Here is a 21,607-nt window from a genome sequence, read left to right as displayed (position 1 = left end):
TTGGTTGTGCCCTGGCCCCACGCAATCCACTTGATCTGAGCAAACAATGGGATCAAAACTGCTCTTAAATGTTTTGTTTCTTTTCCTCACAAGCTTACTCCCTCAGCCTCTCTGCACAACCAGGGCCCTGACTGTGGTGATAGCTTTATGATTTGCACACTCGTACTCAGTTGGGAACTTGACTTTGACTCAACATAGGCTTCCAGTTATGACTGGCCTGGGTGGTTTCTGGGAGTTTGTTACTAGCTCTGTAAGTCCCTTTTGGTTATTTTGGCGTGTGCAGTTTTTGTCACAGTTCTGTTTGAGTCTACAAGACATTTAAGATAATGTTTTCTGATTTTCAGCTTTTTGGGAAAGGTTTTGTGTTTTTGATGCATGACATGTCCCATTGTCTTTGAAAGACATAGTAGATTGATCACTGGGACTGGTGTCCGGTACTGCAAACAGTGAGAGAAGGATGGAAGTTTAAATGCTGTTTTCAATGTCTGTGGTCTTGAAATTTACAGTCCATGGATGGGGGCAAGGTAAAAGCTGGGGCCATGCTAGGCAAAGGTATCAGAACTGCGATGCCAGTTATTTATCTGTCAGTTCTTTAAGACAATTTCAGAGCTGTTTGCTTCTGATTTCATTCTCTCCTGGTCATGAGTAACGTTGACTTAACAGACATATAGCGCTTTAGGGAATTTTTAGAAAATACCATTCTTTTTTTCTGTTTGGAAGTTGCAGTGTTCAATGATACTGACAGCAGCCTCACTAAAGTCAGCAGCCTTTTTGGGCATCGGAAGCATTCCCTCTGATTTGACTCCTGCCCGCATACAGAAGCTGTTACATCCATATGCATCACTTTGTAATGGTCTTCTCTCAGGAAGCTGCTAGGAGAGGGATTAAACTTAATTATCTTAGTTATTATGCTAGCAGTGAGAACTACAGTGAGTTTTGTCAGCTGGAACTCAGACTTCAGTATCATTTTTCTAAAAAACACTCATTTTTTATTAGGAAGGCTTTGACTAGCCCTTAAATGGTATCTGAATTGAACTTTAATGGGTAATTACATTACAAACAAGGTTTTCCTCTGTCTTTTTGATCATGTCACTAGGAGCAGAAATGTTGGTTCTTTCTTGCCTTTTCTCATTCCATTTTAATCCCAATTCTGTTGCTGCAGGTGTACCATAAATTACAGTATGCTAAAGGAATTTTCTATTGATTTGCTTTGACAGTGATTTGACCAGCTATGTGAATAGCTGATGGAAGCAGAACTTATCTTTGGTTCAGGCAGTAAAGCGTTGACTAAAGCTTTGAGGTAAACATTTACAGAAGGAACCTGGAATCATAATGCCTTGCAGCTCAGTACAATTTACAAACATGTATTAATTAAGCTTCAGTGCTGGCTTTACTGTGTGTTAGATGAGAACAGCATCCTGGCTCATAATAGGTTGACATCAGTAACCTTTTATTGTTTATCGTGCTCGGAAGTCACTAAGAATGAGGGTGAAGAAATGTCAAATAATCAGGTCACACGCAAGTGAATGAGTCTTGATGGTAGAAGCTCAGTACCGTGGGAACCATTATTGTCCAGCGTAATTTCTGGAACATGCAAGTTAATTTCTTTTTTACAGTGTGAGTTCATAAGCTAGGGAAATCTATAAACAAGTTGTACAGTCAGATGAAAATCCTTTCCCTCAGTCTCATATGTGGCTGCCCAGCTAGTTGCTGCCAAGAAAATAGTAAAAGAAAAAGGTTTGAAGACAAAGATAATAGGTCTTGAGGTTATTCTGACTGGAATAACAAGGCCCAGCGCAAACCTGCTTAATAGTAGAGGAAGCTGAGGCAATAATGTGATATTTACTTGCACAGACAATGGGGTGTTGCCTTTTCACTCTCCTGTGGCATTAGCATTTCTAGCTGCTCCACTATGTACACAAAACGCTCATGGCTTTATTCTTGAAGACTGGTTTCTTGCTGTTCACAGTGGGATCACTTGAATGCTTGTGCTTGCCTGCCTAATATATGTTAATTGAAGGACTTTTGTGTCTCAACATCTTTATTAATATTAATGGAATGGGATTTTTAATGGACCTATACAAAATATGCTTGACCTAGCTTGAGCCCTCATTTTTGTTTTTATACTCTGCAGCACAGTGCGGCTTCCAACTAATTTAAGAACGTAATATTATATTCTGTGGTAGAGTACACAAACTAATGAAACATGGATTACTCTTCAGATCTGCAGTTTCTTTGCCATGAGATATGGAATGTATATAACACCAGAATATAATTCGTTTTGGTTTTGGTTTTTAAAAAAAAAACTGTGAAATTAAAACCAGATTTGCTTTTTCTTTGTGCAAATTATTGCAATTCAGTGAAAAGAGTGAGCATGTAAAAATAATCCTATCTTGACCAGCCTTGGCTTATGCGACACACTCATTCTTTTTTTCTAGGAGGAAGTCATCAAAACAGTAAGTCTTAAAATTAGGCTAGACTAAACCTCAAGAAATATTTTGAGCTAATATTGTAATTGAAGCATAGTCTGCTCCTGGTAAGGGGTAGGTATAACTGCTGTAACACAGTGATGGAGAAGAAAGTTTAAACTTTTCTAAAAATGTGGCTACCCAGTTTCATTTATTGTTAATGCTTGACAGAGAGTTTTGTTATTTGTTTTGTTAGATGCAAGTATAAATTAAAGATTAAAATACCACTTGGGCTAGGGACAAGATTAATTTTTTTTTCAGCCCCTATAGATGATTATGGTATGGGCAAGAAAAACATTTCCATCACTTGCACCTTTTTGCTACTTTTTCTGGCAAAAGATTATTCCCTATAGTCCACCATGTTACACTGTTTGCAGTAGATGTCTCTGAAATCACTGTAGAGACCAGACAACCACAACAGTATCTTCAGCCTCCAGGTTTCGTCTGTTTGCTGGCTTCTCTTCATGCTAGAAGCCATGGGAAGGCTGTAAGGATATTCTTTGCACTCCCAACATCTCATATCGATGATCAGATTGTTATCCTGCCTCTAGCAGCAAAAGCTTAAGCAAAGGGATGTAAAAAGACAATTTCCAGGCTGAGACATAAGTGAGTAGCTGTTGTCTACTGATTCCTGTAGCACAGTATCTTCCACTCTTATTGACAGGTCATTGCTGTCATTGCTTATGGGCTTCATCTGAAGCTTGTAGTGAATGAAAAGTTTTATGCTGACTATTTCAAATCAGAACCTGGCCTTAGGAGTGTTCTCTTTTCTTCCTCCCTACATCATCCTGCACCTTGAGTCCAGAGGCTCCCCATTTCCTTGGGAAATGTTACTACAGTTACTGTTTGGTTTAGAGAGACATTTTGCAAATGGAAAGTACCACTGGCTCATTGGGAAAGTGAAGCATGTCCATTTCTACTGTGGACCCCAAAACATGTCTTGTAAATAATCCAAGGTGGTGCCCTATAGTCAGATTTCACTGAATCAAAAGTTAGATGGAAAAAAATGGCCTACTTGTAGGGCAGAGAAACCATCTGCTGTTCTCATGGACGACTTGGACTACTAAGAGCCTCGAGTAATATGAGGCAGGAGTTTAGGCAGTTTCCCAGAGAACCAGCTGCTGCTGCTAGAAAATGCACCAAAGTGCTTGGTATCTGGTGCCTGAAGCTGCCAGAATTGTTTCAGTGTACTAATGCCAATTGTTTTTGTTCTGCTATGCTGCCAAAGTATTGTGACAATGGAGTAAAGGAAGCATGACGGCCACCAAAAAATACAAAGTCAAGAGTAAATGTAAAGACATTACTTGGCCGAATCCCAATCATGTCCTGATGAAGCTTGGCGTTGGAAGTAAAAAAGGAAAGTAGGTTTTGAGGCTTGTTTCCCTTGTTAGACAGGAGAGCGACTTCAGTTTTAGATCTACAAAAATGTACATTATCACTTGTCATCCTGGGAACACATGTAGGAGGTAAGTCCTCTTTCATCTTCTGCTCTTGATAGGAGAGCTGTATAATTGCAGACAGAATGTAGTCTGTTCTGAAATAGTTAATTGATTTTTCTTATTTCTGTGATTCCTCTGATTACCAGAAAGTTCTGGGTGGTCATTTTAACTGCCTGAGGCATAGACAGTCCTGTGGTTGTCTCTTCTGCCATTCAGTAACTATATTCTGTACTGGCAAAATAGTAATTGTCATTTAAATCAACACCTTTGTGGTTCTTCCAGGAAGGGACTTAAATTTTAAAGAGAGGGTTAATGTGATTTGTCTCTGACTTTTGTGGTAGGTGGATGGATGTAGGGTTACTGCAAAAAATAATAAAGTAGAGAATGTATATCAGTATTGCATGACTTCTATTGTTATATGTTAAAGGAATAAGTCATTATAAGTCTGTAAATTATCTTATAAAGATTATTTACTCTTGGGAAAAAAAGAAATCAGGTTTGTGAAACTTGTGAGAACTAGTATAAAGAATTTGAAATACTATCCAAGTTTGGTGTCCTATTCTAGCCCTTTTGAGTGGTTCAGTGCAGATATATAAGAAAAAGCCCTGGACAGGGGTGATCAAATGTGGAATCGTGGGCTGAAACTGTTCCAACAGGATGGGGAGTGTAGTTTAAACCCTCTCTTATCTCACCAGTGTCCATACCCATGCTGCCTCTCCACAGCAAGATGTTTGATTGATTCATAGCAACTGATGGGCAGTTTAAAATTTCAAAGCTTTTAATTTCCTTGTTCCTGACAGATAAAGAGGGTGGGCATTTCCTGATAATGTAGTATACATTCAAAATATTTAAGTTCCCTATGGTGCTATTTGTGGCTAATTTACTTCCATAGCACATTAGCGCTGTTGGCTTTATGCTGTGGGAGGAGTGTGTGGTGTAACATGCTGTGAAGAGAGGAAATGTTTCACAACAAGAGGTCCTTCTAGCTTTTCCTCTGTTTACATTACCACCTGGAAAGCAGAAAACGTGGAGTAAATGACTGATGATCCAGATGGATTGCATGAACAGTCACATCTTTAGTCATGACACATTAAGCTGGGCAAGTTCACACTGGAGAAGTGACAGGATTGGAGTTTAATTCCTGGAAGCATATATATTCCTAGATAGGAAAATATGTAGGCACAAATAGGGCTTGAGTGCCTTCATGCTAGTAACCTTTTGGCCATCAGCGCCTCTTTAACGGCCACTGAGCGGCCAGATTATTTGAGGGAAAATCAGGGATATGCTAATATGAGGGACAGAGGCTCGAGGACAGGCTCTAGCAAAGTTAGAATGATAGATCAGTGGCTGTGCAGACACAGAGTTTCAGAGAGACCCGGGGTGGGAGGACCACATCTTTTACTTTTCATATTCATTTTTCTAATTCTTGCCTGTGAAAGCAGACAAATTATCTTGTTCTGAGAGTTGGTGTGCTTTGACACACTACTTGTTTAGCTCATGCAGCACTTCTCAGCAGATCAAGCGTATCCTGATTTCTAAGCAAGGGTTGAAGATACAACAGCAGCTGAACTGTGCAGCACTTCTCTCAAGTTATGGCTGAAGTTACTTATTTCATGCCTAAAGTCCACAGAGAGCAGCTGGGGGCTGCAGTGTGACATGGAGAGAACTCAGGTCGTGTGTTCTGTGGTGTCAGGAGAGAGCAGAGAGACAGTCAGGCCCTGGGACTGGGACCTACAGAGGGGATTGAAGTGTCTAAAACACACACTTCCATGATGTCCCAGAGCCTCTGTGACCCTGACAGCACATTCCTCTTCTTGGAGCTTTTTTTCTTAACCTGTGCTTAACCTGACCTTTGCTTAACCTACTGTTCAGCAGATTCATTGCACAAAGAGGGTCAGACTGCTTAGGAAATTTTGCCTGCACAATATTTTGCTGATTTTGTTGTGGGTTTTTTTTTTTTTATAAGTCCTTTTATAACTGCAGCATGCTGAGTTGTCAACAAACTCCAGATAATTGTATCTTCCTTGCCTTTACTGCATTTTTATTTCAATAAGAATGCCTATAGTGTTTAACATAGTGCCAACATCTGTGGCAGTAGGTCTTTAGGTTTCTTAGACTAATTTAATAAAAAGTATCTCACAGAACAGAAAGTTGCTTTTAAGCACAACCTTCTCTTTGTCACTCTATCTTTTCTGTTTTCTGAGATCTCGGAGATCATCATGCGGATACTTAGGCTCCACAGACTATATTTTGAGAGCCTAATATATAAGATAGTGCATGCACACTGAAAATACTACTGTGCAAACACTTTCATGAAGAAGTGCTGTTCACTTGCTTGAAAATCAGTGCAAATGGTGATTGCTAAAACAGGAATAAAACCCCTCCCTTCTTGGGCCAATTTCTGTTGGACTTTGTAAAAGCAGGAAACTTAATGTCCTATCCTCAGCTTCTTTATCTTCTCATTTCTCATTCTCAAAGGTGTATAATAGAACTGCTTTCTTCAGTAAAAAGACACAAGTAAATGCTCCCATACTATCCTTCATACTTTTCTTAAGAATTATCTCTCCTAAAGAGTCACGTAATTCGTAGGCTTAGACTTAAGTCTGCTTATGGTAAATTCAGAGTAACCTTTCATGACCATTTTAGTACTGCAGGCCTATTCAGTAAGTACAAATCAAACATGGATCTGAATACCTGGAAACTGTTGTGTTAACACTCCAAACACTGGTTGACACTTGCATGTTGTATCCTGACCCTGTCAGGAGAAGTAAATTGATCTGTTGGGTCGAAGGGTGGATTTACCTCTCTTTATGCTCAATATCTAGACCAATATAAAGGTAATATTACCTTTTCTATGTAAGCGTTATGGCATGATGTTTTATTTCATACCAAACCAGAACCTCTTTGTGGCAGTTTTTGCATGCATATAGTTATATTTGTTACAGATATTTCTATAGTCAGACCACTGCACTGAGAATCTTTTCTCATCAAAATCTTATTTATAATTCTATTAAACTTTTGTAGTCTGTGACAAATCCACCCAGGTTTTCTGCTTTTAATTTTGGTGCAGTTGCACAGCAGAGCAGTTATAACATGCTCACCTTTGTGCATCATTCCCTTGAATAGAAACATCATAGGCTAATTTGTGGATTTGAAAGGCTAATTTGTGCACAGTTTGAAAGCAGGACAAGGATTAGTGCAGTATGTCTGAGCACTGCTTATTGGTAGCTACAGGTAAGAAAGCAAAGAATCTTTGGACCCATGGTATGCTCAGCAATATAATGTTGTGAAGGCAGGTCAATGGCCATAAATGGTTCCTACAAATTATGAGGTTTTTTCATGACATGAATTATAGATGCAAATTACTACATTTAACTTAGCAAATAACTCACTTTGAATTCAAATGCCCTTTGTAAACCAAGATCTAAATGCTAAGGATGGTTTTACAGTTATCTGAATGTTACATGGAGTTGCTATTGTACTGGTTTCTCAACATTGTGAAGAACTAAGAAAATGGTGAGGTCTTATTTTAATTCAGTGGATCTTTAGGATGATGCTGCATTTCATGTTTAATAGTATGAATTGCATTCAAGGTTTTATTGATTTACCATTTCTTGGGATCAAAAACCGTGTTTCAGACATACCTGGGCTTCTGCCCTGTTTCAAATAGGGGATTACAGCAGAAGAAGGAAAGATGAAATTTAGGCTTTCTTGCTCCTTCTTTCACAGTGATGTTAAGTAATCAAACTTTCTCTATAGGTATGTGAAAAATAGAAATCATTATAGCAAGGGAATTCCTAGTTGTAAGCAAACCTATCAACTTTCTCAGACTCCAGCGACTGAACGCATATTTCTGGTTCACGGACCATGCAGCATTGCTGTTCCTGTGAGTGGTGCCACCTATTAGACAGCATACCTATCCTGTGACCTTCTGTGCTTAGTCCAGTTGGTCACTGGATCACAGCTGGAGCTACTGAGTGAAATTCTGAAGGCTGGGGCTGCAGTTTATAGTGAGAAAGATGGAGGCATTTTAATAGAACAACCCAGGTGGGGTCAGACATGAGCCTTCATAAGTCTGTCTTGAGCATTGACTGGATTGATTACAAAATCCTGACTCTAAAGCTGAGAAATAAGGAACAGAGAAACTGAAGAACTGGGAGTTTAATCCAGATAACCCAGACGCCAGTCCGACATTCTCACTGTTGGGCCATCTTTGCTTCTTGTTTTCCATTCCCTTAATGGCCTAAGCTCTTTTGTTCCCCTCCCTTTCTCCTTCCCACATAGATATTTCAACATATGTATATGTCTGTGTATGTGGAATATCAGCAAAGCTGATACTTTGCTCCCTACAGAGTTTCTTGTGACCACTCTCTCATGTAACTAATCCATAGCAATGTATACTCCAAGAAGGAAAATTAAAAGGTTGGGAACCACTGACCTAACTTCTTAGTAAGCAATACAGCTGGCAATCAGATGTAACCCGAGCTCCTCGTTATTCGAGTTGCTGAGCTATTCATAGCAAAGTAAAATTGCTATGGGAATTGAGCTGGATTTATTTTGTTTGAATGCAAATTATCCCAGGTCAGACAGGCTCAGATCTTCTGCCCCCTTGAATTCACTTGCATCAGCTCTGCCAGGCTGAAGTTTTCATGAAGGATCTTCACTGGGGAAAAGTGGGTATGGGAAGCAAACCGCCACTGTCTAGAGCATTTGCTTTGAGGCTTTCATACAGTCAGTCACTTTGAAGGCAAGACCTCTGAACAGAGTGAAGGGTCTACCCTTCATCAGCTAGCTATGTGTGGTGTCCAAGTGCATTGGATAAGCGTGTCTCTATATTGGCTGCAACTTCAACAGGGTGTTTCATAAGGGAAAGAAAGTCTTTCAGGCTTGTCTGCCACTCTCACTCATGATATGAAATGTTCTTCTGAAAGGTCTGTCAAAGTCCCATCATCACAGAAAAAGCTGCATTTTCACAAAAAAATAAAAACTACCCAAGGTTGATGCTAGTACACATGGCCATAAAGGGTAAAAATAGCCATTAAAAACTCAGTTGAAAATGGTTCAGAAAACAAAAGCCCTTTGGCATTATTTTACAAAATCTCATAATTTATAGCATTGTTTCCTGCAAGCCCTGATTCATGACTCCTAATGTTTGGAGCTGCGTGTCTGATAGGGAGGAATGTTCCTTATCAGAAACACTCAAGCAAGCATCTGTTAATGCTAAGTACCTATGGAAAAGAATTTCCAAGTACTGATTTTAGTTATCTATCATCAGTTAGGTTTTTTTAAGCTGTTCATTTTCTGTGTCACTGTGCCCTAATCTTACTGGTTTTGCCTTTATCACAACTAGAGGAGCAGAAGATTCATTAAGAAGGCATGTGCTTTCCCTAGAATATTAGTACATCTGAATTCCATCCACACAATAATCGATTAGCTGTACACAAAAGAGGAGGAGAAACTTGCCAGAACATTCCCATTGCTCTTAATTCATAGCAAACCATCCTTAGGGTGAAATACTGCCCTGTCCAAAGGTCTGTTAAAGATCTTGGTGTCTCAAAGTCACATTTCAGAGATTTAAGAGGAACATGAATGGTGCTTTTATTTTGTGCTGTTACAGAAATTGAAGGGACAGAGAGGGATGCATTTTCTATGCTTCAAAATTTCCAAAGGATACACCTCCTCTTACACTTTGAGGCGTCCCTCAAGCTGTGCACTGATTTACATGGCGTGCTCTATTAGAGAACTAACTAAACTCCCTTCTGAAGTCAGCTGTTCTGTTATTCTTGATGTACTGTAAGTAACTAATCAGCTGTAAGACAGCACATGACAAATAGTGGGCTGCCTTTTTTCTTCGGAAAAGTGAAGCATAAATGCATTCATAAAACACTCCTGCTGTTTCCTGTTTGCTTTGTGATGGATTCAGAGCTGTCATAACTAATAAAGTATCCAGATTTTATCTTACAGTTGCAGGGATTTGCTTAAACAGGCCATACCCAAGTGCTTGTACAGCTACCAAGCCTAAATTTGAGCTATTGGTTTTAGCTAATTGTTTTATAGTAATTAGCAGTTGCAGTATAGCAACCATTATAGCAAGTCAAAGAACCATACTGCTAGAATCATTAAGGAAGTGATCTTCAGTGCAACTTGGTAAACTTTTGGCACTTAAATATTATTAGTGTACAATTAGTGTCATAATATTGTAGTTTACATTAATATTTTTCTTCTGTTCATTTATCATGCTTATTTCTGTTTAAAAAACAAAACAAAAAGACCCCCCCAAAACCCCTAGAAGAATGAGAAATGAGGGAGCTCATGTACTGACAAGCAAGTATTTAAGCTGCGGCAAAGCAATCAAAATTGTGTTAGTTCTAGAATATCTCATTACCCTGCAATAAATACCAATTTAATATATTTAAATACCAATGTGACTGGTTCAATTACCTTAAGTGGAGGAACAAATAAGAATATTTCCTTATTTGCCATATGTTGACAGAAGGCTGCATAAAGATGTTTAAAACAAGTTCAGTCAGCTGCAGAAATACAAAGGCACTATTCAGAGATAACACTGTCTTTGTTCGTATAGGAATAATTAAAGACACGCAATTTTGTTACCTTGTTTTAATAATTGCTGAATGTTCTGCATAGCACTTCTTTTGAGCAGCCAAACAGAGTAGTCTTTCATGACTAACTCAGACTGGCAATTTTAACATCGTGCTCTCCTTCTGTCAGTTCTGCAGATAATAAAGTGGTATATTGTGAGGAACTTTGCATTTGCAAAGAATCTATATTGCATTAGAAAGTGGAATAAATTTAATACTTCTTGTAAGTCACTAAGAATCTAAAGAAAAATGTGATCTCCTGTACAATTCTCAAATCAGAGTAGGCAACCGGTGATTCTAATGCTTCCTTCACAATAAAAATATTTTAGTGTGTATAAAGGCCGCTAACTTAACCTACCTGGCATAGCCAACAGTAACTGCCTGTGTACAGACTTGATACTTTTCTGAAGGATGGGTGAATTTCTTTGGACAATATAAAAGCTAGGGGTTTAAAGTTTAGTTAAATTCTCTCACTTAGTGTGTTCACAGGCCTTTGTGCTGCCTGGTTTGGGATATGATCAAAAATGAACATGCTCTAAGTTTTACTCGTGGGATTTCTTGACTTCAATAATACATGTGTATTATTGGAATCCTCATGAGAGTCCATTCTCACTAGTTTCCCAGAACATTTTCTTTCCCAAATTGGTAAAAATGCCCTCTGGAAATGCTTCAATGTTCAGCTCAATGGGAGCTCCTGGGTGCTTAACACTCTTTGAAAGTAACTTATTTCACAGTCTCTGTATGGATTTAAGGTCCAGACTTTTCACCTCTTGTTGGAGAATTGTGGATCATGTCCATTGTCACTGGGATTCAGAAGCTTGTTGAATTTACCCAGTGCTTCATCTGTGCAAAGTGCCCTTCTGAGGGGGACAGAAACAGCATATAGAGGCAAAATATGCCTCAGCTCTGATAGCTGCTGCTGTCCCCTTCACAGTTACCCCTCAGAAAAGGGGCTGTAGGTTGTAGCAGAGAGGGAATGAACTTTTCTAATTGCCTGTTTTTTCTAATTGGCTGTTTGCTTGTGATGCTTCCCAAGGGTAAAGATATCTTTCACCTCAGCAACACTTTCTGCAATTCTGTTCCATCTTTCTGTTTTACCAGATATGTTCCTTGTCATTTTTTCTACCAAACTTCACATCTTAATTTGCTTATTTTGATTATATTTTCCAGAGCATTGGCATTTTGACCCTAACCTGAGAGGTGCTCAATAACCCATCTCTCAAAAAGGCAGTTAGTGATACCGGGTATCTACAATTCCAGGTCAGGCTGTACTATACTGCTGGCTATAATTCTTGGAAGTAGTTTTGCTTATGACTGTAGTAAGGTTATAGTCTTACATATGTCTCAGAGTACCAACTTAACCCATCCCAAGAGGTGATCTACTTCATTACACATTCTCTAAAGAAGCGATGATTTATTTAGACTGCTTACATGATGTGGGATTGCTTTGAACAGCTTTGTACTAGTATTGAGTGAATATCCTTGCTTTGGAGGAAAGAGGGATCCATAAAATGAATGTTGGCAAACTTAATTTTATTCTTCCTAGGATTCCTTGGCATGTGTGAGAAAACTCTTATCTTTACCCCATTTTTAGGGCTTGACCCAAATCCCATTCTAAACAGCTGTCAATTTTCCTCCTGTCTTGACAGGATTTTGTGTCAGTCTGCTGGTGTACACACAGGGGCTGCCATCTCCACATGGATTTTTCTTGAGTGTGCATTTGAAATGGATCTGAAATCACTGTCACTATTCTCCAATCTCGTGTCCATGAACTAGATGTTGGAAAATACTGTGGAGACATATAAATGTTATGCTGTGCTTGACGTAGGGGCCTACAAGAATGCTGGAGAGGGACTCTCCATTGGGAACTGTAGTGGTAGAACAAGAGGTAACAGCTTTAAAGTTAAACAGAGGAAGTTCAGGTTAGATACAAGGCAGAATTTCTTTACTGTGAGGGTGGTGAGGCACTGGAACAGGTTGGCCGAAGAAGTGATAAATGCTCCATCCTTGGCAGTGTACGAGGCCAGGTTGATCAGAGCCTTGGGCGATAGGTCTAGTGTGAGGTGTCCCTGCCCATAGCAGGGGGTTGGAACTGGATGACCTTAAAGTCCTTTCCAACCCAGACCATTCTATGATTCTATGATACCAGCTGCCTTGGATCATGTCCAGAATGAAAGGAGGGCTGATCACAAATGAGACGATCATTTTGTACTTTCTGTAGGGACTACCATTATGGGCTTTTACAACCTGATGGAAGGGCCTCATCTCGCTATCAGTCTGTGGTGGAATCTGAGGAGATACTGGAAATATGCAGAGACCTCTCCCTTCTAACACATGGTGCAATATATTGGTATTTGAAAACTGACATCTGCCCAGTTCTAGAGGCCAGTCTGGGCCTGAAGGCAACTTCTGGCTATTGGCTTAAACCAGGACAGTCAGTTAGCTCTATGTTGTGTGAATAGCTTCATGTTTTCTGAATCTCCATCATACCTTCTTTCTGCTTCTCAGATGCTCATTATTCCGGTATGGGAAATGGTCTGGCAGACAAAAAACACAGGTGTCATGGCTGAGCTAGGGGAGTCTCTGCTTCAGCAAGGGAGTTCTTTGGTGGCAGGGATAGGTCTTTTGTGGTGCTAAAGTACCAGAGACTTAGAAGTACATCAGGGCAGAAAATAAGAGATTGACTTTGATTAAAATGAACTGTGGCTGAGAAAATTTCATGAGTTTTCACTGCAAAGTGAAAGAGAAAAGACTCCAATATGCTGTGACATGCGACAGTCCCAACAATATTGTGATGTGAATACTAGATATATAGGCATCTTTGACAGCAAGTAATTTTAAATAACCAGCAACCTTAGTTCTTAAGTCATCTGTTCTTCTTTGTATTTTGAGGGAGTTCTTAATTTATGTTTTTATTTGTTTTAAGCAGAACTAAAAGCTGTACTTTATGTCACTGTATTTTACATGCTGTACCTCTTGTTAAGATGTGGTTCAATCAATGATGTGTCGGTTTTAGGAGCTGGACAGTTGCGAAATAACACAACAGAAGTCTTGGATCAATGTCCACTGAAGTCTCTGGAAAGCTTTATGCCAATTTCAGTTGGCCTTTTATCAAGTCTTTTAAAACTTTGCATGAATATTTGGCACTATTGTAATGGGTGTGAAAAGACATTTAACTTTTGCTTTTAAGAGATTTTTCATCTTGAGTACATGCATACCCATCTAATTGTGTAGGCTTAATTGATTTCTTTGGCTGTTTTAGCTGCTCTCCATTAAGATACAGTGTTTTTTTTAACCCTTAATTTTACGTATATGCTCATAACATTGAATAAAGCATTCTGGATATAAGTAGCTTTCCTTAGACAACACATGCAAACCTTTTAGCACTTTATTTAGTTGAGATACTCCTGTCATCGAGCAAACTGTAACTGAACTCTGCATCAGTCAGTATGAAGTAGTTACATTTAGAAGAGACACTGCAGTTCATTTGTCTTTTTGATTTGTAGTTTCATTTCATTATGCTTCTTACCTCATTATTTGAATCTGGTTTATGAAACTCCCATAACTTTAATGTGCATATGGCCAAGCTGTTGCCTCTAATTTAATTAGTATACAGTGAAAGTGTCGTGTATGCAAAGAACCCAAACTCATGAGACTCTTCTAGTTTAGAGCAAGGGGTTATCTACTATTTCAAAACTTAGCTTTGTTCAACTGTAGGCAAGAAACGTAAGTTCTGAAGATACTTCACTCACTGTCACTGCTGTGTTATTATGGAAGGTCTGTTTTTTTGGAGATGCTGAAGCCTCAAAATGCATTAGATTTACAGGCTGGTGAACTGCCAATGGCTTCACTTAGAACTAAGAACACAGGGGGAGACAAATGGGAGCAGTTTTAATGCTGTTCCAGGAAGAGACCAATGAAATCTGTTAGAAACTGGCATGTTGGTGTGATGCAAAACTGTTTCATGTGGAAGATTTACCTGGTTTTGCATAGCTAAAATAAACTTTCAGTGGTTTCAAAAATTCTTATTTTTCAGTTATAATCTAACTTCAATTAAAAAATAAGGAAGCAGGTATTTTATTATCATTTCTCATGTCTGAATTCCATTTTGAGATTCTTCCTTTTGAAACACACCAAGAAAATAGAACAGGTGCCTTACCTTGGTGAAAACATCCTGATACCGAGGAATTTCGCAAAGAGGTATTGGATCTGAAAATTCCTTTAGGCCACAGCTAAACAAACATTTCATAACAAATAGCAGGTGGGAGGAATGTTGCCTTCTCATCTCTTCTCAACATTTCTGCAAACAAACTGCAAGTTCCTCTAGTTTATTGATTCAGAATTATTTGCTAACCACACAGATCAATGTATGTCTTGCTTTTTACTTTCCAATGGCATGGAATATCTCTTACAGAAGCAAATGTGTGTTGTGAAGGGAAAACAAGACAACAGCAAATTCCAACTGAGCAATCTCTTGGGTTTTCTTTCCCACCATATTCTCACAATTAGTGCTATTATTAGTGATCGCCACAGTGGGAGAGAGAAGGAATAGACAGGAGTCCCTGGTCTTTTTCATGCTGTGTTGTCTAGACTTTTAAAAATGTTATATTTTGTCATCCTGCTTCCTCTCATGGTGTTTTAATTGCAGAGAATCTGAAATAAAAATGGAGTTTTGACCTACCTGACCCTCTCCTTGTTGAGTCCCAAACCCATCAAAGTTAATGGAAAGCTATCACTGAATTCTGATTCAAGGAAAATCACATGTATACTTCAAGCTATGCTGGCAATAAGAAACGTAATGTATACGTTTCCATGACAGTTTTGATAGTATTTGTTCATCTACTGAAGTATTTGAGCTGAATAAACATACTGCATCTAACTCACAATTATATTTCATGTATTTGTAGAAAATATTCCCAGAAACACCAGCACCACCCTTTTTCTTTTTTCTTTAACACCTACACTGCCCAGGAGTACAGAGTAGCCACAATCTGGCTTTCAAGAACCTGAAATTGGCAGTTTAAAGTTAGAGAAAATTATTCAGTGATAGTATCCTGCCTTTGGGCTCTGATGTTTCTCAGCTGGCATAGTTTCCAGCCAACATGACAACAGCCATAGGCTACTTTGCTTTACCTAAGGCTACAACTCAAGAACCTACAAGAAAAGTATCTGTCAATTGTTGCCGAGCTGCCCCCTTTGCAGCAATCTGGAGGTCTGCATCTCTGTCAGAACCCAGGTCAGCATTCTCAGCATTACTGTGGAATTACCCTAGAGATTATTTTAATATGAATCCTTGAAACCATCCCATACCTAGAAGAAATGGAAAACGGTCTGTGATTGAATGAGTGTCCAGACTGCTCTGTGGCACTTACCCTTTCTTCTTGACAACTTCATAAAACTAGATGTTATCAAAAAGAAGTTATCCTTCATTCTCACAACATTTTTCAATTTGGAGGATGTCTCTCATGTAAAACCCAAAGGAAAGAAGTCTTAGTGGAGATTTAGGGTCATTTCTGCTGAAAAAGAAAAAAAGTGGATACATCTGAAAGGCACCCAGTCAGCTGCAACCTATGTAAAGGTAATACACATGTAGTGCAGGGCACAGAATTCAGTTTGTGTGTGTGTCCCAGATTCTCAATCCACCCTTATAATACTAAATATAGAAATTACATTGGGGCTGAAACTTCATGTGCATCAGGGACAGTTTCTTACAGGAAAATGTAGAAAAGCCTTTGTTCCATATGGTTTGAATCATTTACAGAATGAATCCTGCAGGAATAATTTTAGATGTGGAAACCTTTAAAATGGGGAAATAAAAACCAGATTCACTACATTTCTTTTTTCCAGCTGAAAAAAGCAAAAATCATTTAGCAGTGCCCAATTATCAGTGCACTCTAGTAGATAAAGATTGCCTCTCAGAACCACTTTAAACTGTGTGATGACACACATCATAAGGATTAAAATATTAGTCTTCTTCCCTACAGGAAAGTACTTTGTCATGACCAAATGTGATCTGACATTTGAAATATGCCAACTTCTTGCAGTGAGCAGGAAAGTTAAATTCTTGTCAGTTATTTAAAGCCTGTCTCCTGTTGACAGAGGCAATTTTAACCTTAATTTAGAATACTAATTAGATACAAGGTGAGATATGAAATTATGGAATTGGGATGAAGAAAGGAAAGGGGGCAAATTGTTAATCAGAATTATCGTCTCTGTTTGTTTTCATATTATTTTTCAGGAGGCAGTCAGACCCTCCCAGTTCATAATATGGGATGTCTTGACAAAGTTAAGATCACAATATGATTTTATGGGTGCTATTATTAGGCCTTTGGGAAATATACTTTCTGGAGAGTACTGCAAAGCTACCTTTGATTTCAAATGACATAAGTGAATTTCCATGAAAAGGGCATAACGCGTTACCATAGACAGTTGAGGACCTGCATATCTCTGATAAATCTTTTCTGCTGGAATAGACTTTAAATCAGTTTTAGCATTTGTTTAGTAAAAAGTGAAAGCTGTGAAGATCTCATATGTAACTTTCTATTTTCACTTGCTTTTCATTTTCTGTTGAGTTTTCATTATAGGAAACAGTTCTGAAAGTACAGAAAATTCCACAAATCCTTAAGGAGTACAGTGCTTACATTAGGCATTCAGACTGCTCTCCTTCTGATACCCTTGGTGTTCTGGTCCTGGGAGGCTAGGCTAAAGGAAGGAATCCATTTCAGAAGGGAATAGGTCATACGTGTCCAACACGTGCATTTTCAAAGGATACTTTTTGAGAAGGAGGTGGAATCATGATCTGGCAGGACTTAAGATGTCAGACATGATGGTTTGCAATTGACATTTGTCTGCAAATATTTTTCTGAAGCATAAGAGATAATGTAGTCCTCGTGGGATGTCAGTTTTGGCAGGAGGGTGTTGGCACATGGTAGAGTCTCACTGATCCAAAACAAAAATCTGTATCTAGTATTATGTATATAATGTAATAGAATTACCTGATGAAACTTCTTGGTCTTTGACTTGGTAAAAAGGAGTGTTTATTACAACATATTTTACAAAACCAATAAATGAAATAAAATCATAACTGATTAACGAGCTGCATGGAAATACTTCCTCAGTGCCACCCACATTTCCCTGGCCCTGATCCTGGAAACACTTCATCACATGTACAGTTTTATGCACAGATAGTATGTGAAAACTACAGTGTAGTTTTCCCATACTTCTGTCTTTCAGGGGTAAGCAGGAAAACAATTAGATATTTGCTTTCACTGATCAATTTTTTCTTATAGGAGGACATGAATTTAAAAATAAAAATAAATTTATGATGATTAAATTGTGGGGAGCTGATTTCTGAATAATAGTACTAAAACGTTCAGCTGCTTCAACTTTGTGCTGCTGCAGTGTAGTATGCTTACATTTCCACTTAGAGTAACCTGGAGTCTGGGGATCCCTGTCTGGTAATACCTTGTTCTGAAAAATACCTGAACTTTAGTTCACATATTTTGTTTTACGATGTGTGCATTTATTTGAAGTTGCATTTTCCAAAAGCATTTTCTTTTTATGTGAGGCTGTATATCGTGTACACAATCACAGTTACAAACAAATCTGTACTCTGAAGAATGGATTAATAATGCACATGAAATGATTCATGGTACTGTGTGAAGGTGCTCTGCTGCCAGCCACACAGGTCTTGTTTTCTGTGTTATCAAATGTGAAACCTGGTCATCTCCAAAGTGAAACAATGCTTATGTCAATTGGGAAGGCTATCTAGATTGTATCTTGAGTAAATCTAATTTGGGGGTGCACATTTCAACTTGTCTAGGCTTTAAAGGGAGATCACTTTAAGAGCTAGCATGTTCCACCTGTGAACTTTGACAGTCTTTTCTGTAATTCATGGTGGTGTTTCTTTTTTTAGTCAGGTTTGATAAGGACACGGAAGATCGAGTTCCTTATATCTCCATTACCTCAGCAGCTAGCAAAGGAGCACAACTACACATCACCTGCTGGACACCATCCTCACGTATTATATAAACGAACTGCAGAAGAGAAAGTACACCGGTACACAGTAGAGTCCAATTCCAAATTCTTTTCTTTTGGTCATCACAGAGTGCTCACTTCCTACAAGCATCATGCTCAAGCAAATGGTTACCACCGTGGAAGGTTTCAAAAGCAACATTTTTGTGGACGTCGCAAGAAATGTATGTAAGGAAACTTTCTCTCCTTGTTTGAGATAGTGGTTCTCAGAAACTGTGTAGTGATTCTGAGGTGTGCTTCACAATCACCTTTGTGATGGAGACGTAATTTTAAATTATACATGAATATAAAATAGAAATGCAATAGCTATGAGAAACTTGATTGTTTCTTTCAACTGATGTCATAATCTGTTCTATTAAGCCATCAGAACCACTGTTTAGTTTTCTTGTTCTCTACCTATATTAAGAGATCCCTTGTCTGACTTTTCTGACAGTTTTCAGTAAGCAGTTCTGCACAGTGATGGATGCCCAGTCCCTAAACTAATGCCCTCTGTTAGTTTGGAGATATATAACTGATTAGGCTTGAAGGTGGAGAAAAAGTCTCCCAAATAATTAATTTCTGAGAGAACAGAGAAGTTTTTCAGAACTCCCCATCTGATAATGAAATTTTCAGCAACCGAGATCTTCAAAAAGAACCTCCCATGTAAATTGTTTAAATAAGAGTTAGGAGCCACCTCTTTAAAAACATATCGGAATATATTATCCTGCCAAGGTCTATTCTGAGCCTTTCATTAGGCCCTCAAATTACAGAACACTTTAGAGCCCCCTTGGAGCCTATATTTGTACTTACAGCATTCAGTTGATTCTTTCTGAAAGCTGATCTGCTTCTGAGCTGAGTTTCTTAATGAGGGTCTCCAGGACTGCACACAGTATTGAAAACACTGTCTCTATCCAGTTGTATTCTTACAACTTCCTACCTGAGTTCTGAGAAAATGAGCAGGTTTCTTTTTCAAAAGGCATATACAGACGAAAGAGAAAACCAACAGAAGGGAAGGAGTGAGAAAAGAGGTATTAGAAAAAGTGGCTGGCTGAGACTGAGGCCTATCTGAGGCCTGAAAACTGCTTATTAAGAATTAACTGCTGCTTCAGGAATCCTCCCTAGATTTGGAAGATAAACCTCAAGCGCCAGATGCAGAAGCATCGTGATTGAACCTGTAAACATTTGCATTCTGATTCAGATCAGAACTACCTCATCACATACTCGTTTTCCCTCCTGTTGTGTTTTCCTGCTGCCTGCTTCAGAGCAGAGGGTAATGGTGCTAAGTTAGCTCATCTGCTCTGTGGTGTTTTCTCTTATTTACATGTCCACTGTGTTCTTGTGCCTTATTTACTGTACCCTCTGTGACTGCTTGTCCAAATTTAGAATTATTCATGTCCTTTTGAGTTTTTTGCACAGGGCTCATCCCTATAACAAATGAGTTCATTTTGAACATTGTGTCTTCATAACCTCCTGGGATGTGAGACGATGCTGTTATTATTCCTGTCTTATAAGTGAGACTTACAGACACAGGAGAGGTCAAAAGTAACTATTGTTTTTGGTTACCAAATTAGCAAACTGAGATTTTTCTTGAAGATGCTCAGAAGAGTATATGCTCCTGTAATTGTGTATGTATCTATATATTCAATAATTTTAGTTACAGCTCTGAGTTCTTAGCTGTATATTCAATCTGGGTTTATGTGATATGAAGAACATGCAATTAGCCTCCAACTGTGATGAGTTTAGTATAAATGATTCATGTATTATTGCTTAGGAACTTGGTGTCACACACACTGTTAGGATCTGATTAAGCAAGATTTCATTTAATTACCTTAACCACACAACCTTTTCACATTCTGCAGTCTTTCACTTCATGCAGTTCATACATGTAACCTTTTTAGAGAAAGGAGGGAGGAGATCTAAAAAATACCAGCCTATTTCCATACCCAGCCTTGGTTAATCTGCTAAAGAAGAAGTTGAGTTCATGTTCACAGAATGAATGACTTCTTGTAAATAAAATCACATATGATTGTTTAATTTAATAGAGGCAAATGTAGAATAGAGAAGAAAACATGACAATCCAGTAAAGGCAACACCTCTTCTATGAGTATTTGGGACCTTCTTTGCATAATTTAAGTGGGGTTAGATTATGAGGGTTGACTGGACTGTAGTTAGTAAATGCTGCTTGAAACATTGCTGCTGTTCAGGTTTTATCAGTAGCTGTGAAGTTAACTCAAGAGCAAGACCCCACTGCTCATGGATTTATGAATGAAACACCTTGAAATTGTACTGCCTTCAGAATAGTACATGGAAACTGATGTGCCTTGAACTGAACGCTTCACTCTTGGGTGAGGCATGTCTTTGTGCCCTGACGTGCTTCCAGTAGAGAAAAGTTCTTTGACAATTGTTTGTAATGAGTGGCGTATTATAATCTTACTAGCACAGTCACCTGCAATCTTAAATATGGTTTAGAGTGACATTGTTGAAAGCAGACCACGGTTGTGCATTCTGTGGTATTCTTGATTTCCCAGTTAGGCATGGGAGGAAGTAGAGTCTGTTTTAGCTCTGTTGTTGGAAAAACTTTTTGATGAGGCGCACACAGGATTTTTTCTTTAATTACGTGAGGCTCCCTTACTTGTGTCTTGTTACATCCTCCATCAGAAAAAAATCCTATTGTTATCCAGATAGTATGTTAACATGGCCCTCGAGCTGATTCTTCATGCAGACCAAAGCAGTATATAGATTCATGCAAAAGAAGCCATGAATAACAGGAGCATTATAAGGCTTAGGACATAGTTTTCCATTTTCTGGGTCTCTGAAGAAGTGGAGTGGCAACCATTCTGTAACTGTGCCATTGACCATGCTGCACAAGCAGAGACAGAAAAAGTGCACCCTGGCATTAGGGAGTCCTGGCTGGATGCACATATCCTGTTGTCAAGACCTCCTTGCTGTTGCCCGACATTTCCCCATACTAAATAAATATGTTCCCAGCAGGAATAATCTCAGTGGCAAATTCACGTAGAAGGTTAATGCCAATCACATTAGCAATAGCAGGCTGGCAGGAATCTTACTTGTGGTGTGTGTCTGCTTT

The 21,607-nt window shown here is 38.7% G+C and overlaps 1 protein-coding gene across 3 annotated transcripts in view; it reads left to right on the top strand.

The window, feature by feature from the left end:
• Window positions 1-21,607, top strand: part of ADAMTS18 (ADAM metallopeptidase with thrombospondin type 1 motif 18) — a 75,667-nt gene that overhangs the window by 9,375 nt on the left and 44,685 nt on the right. For 2 of the 3 annotated variants that reach the window (XM_062618273.1, XM_062618274.1), the window contains exon 4: window positions 18,422-18,704. In XM_062618273.1, the coding sequence (XP_062474257.1) occupies window positions 18,422-18,704 (283 nt within the window). Of the gene's footprint in view, window positions 1-18,421; window positions 18,709-21,607 lie in introns of those variants that run through there. The other variant, XM_062618275.1, reaches the window with a different exon arrangement.

The sequence above is a fragment of the Pezoporus occidentalis genome, unplaced genomic scaffold, assembly GCF_034315485.1.
Source record: "Pezoporus occidentalis ecotype Australia unplaced genomic scaffold, CSIRO_AGI_Poc_V1 ctg20, whole genome shotgun sequence".
Classification (NCBI taxonomy): Eukaryota; Metazoa; Chordata; class Aves; order Psittaciformes; family Psittacidae; genus Pezoporus; species Pezoporus occidentalis.
Note: the sequence above shows the minus strand (reverse complement) of the source record. Positions and strands in the feature narration are given on the sequence as shown.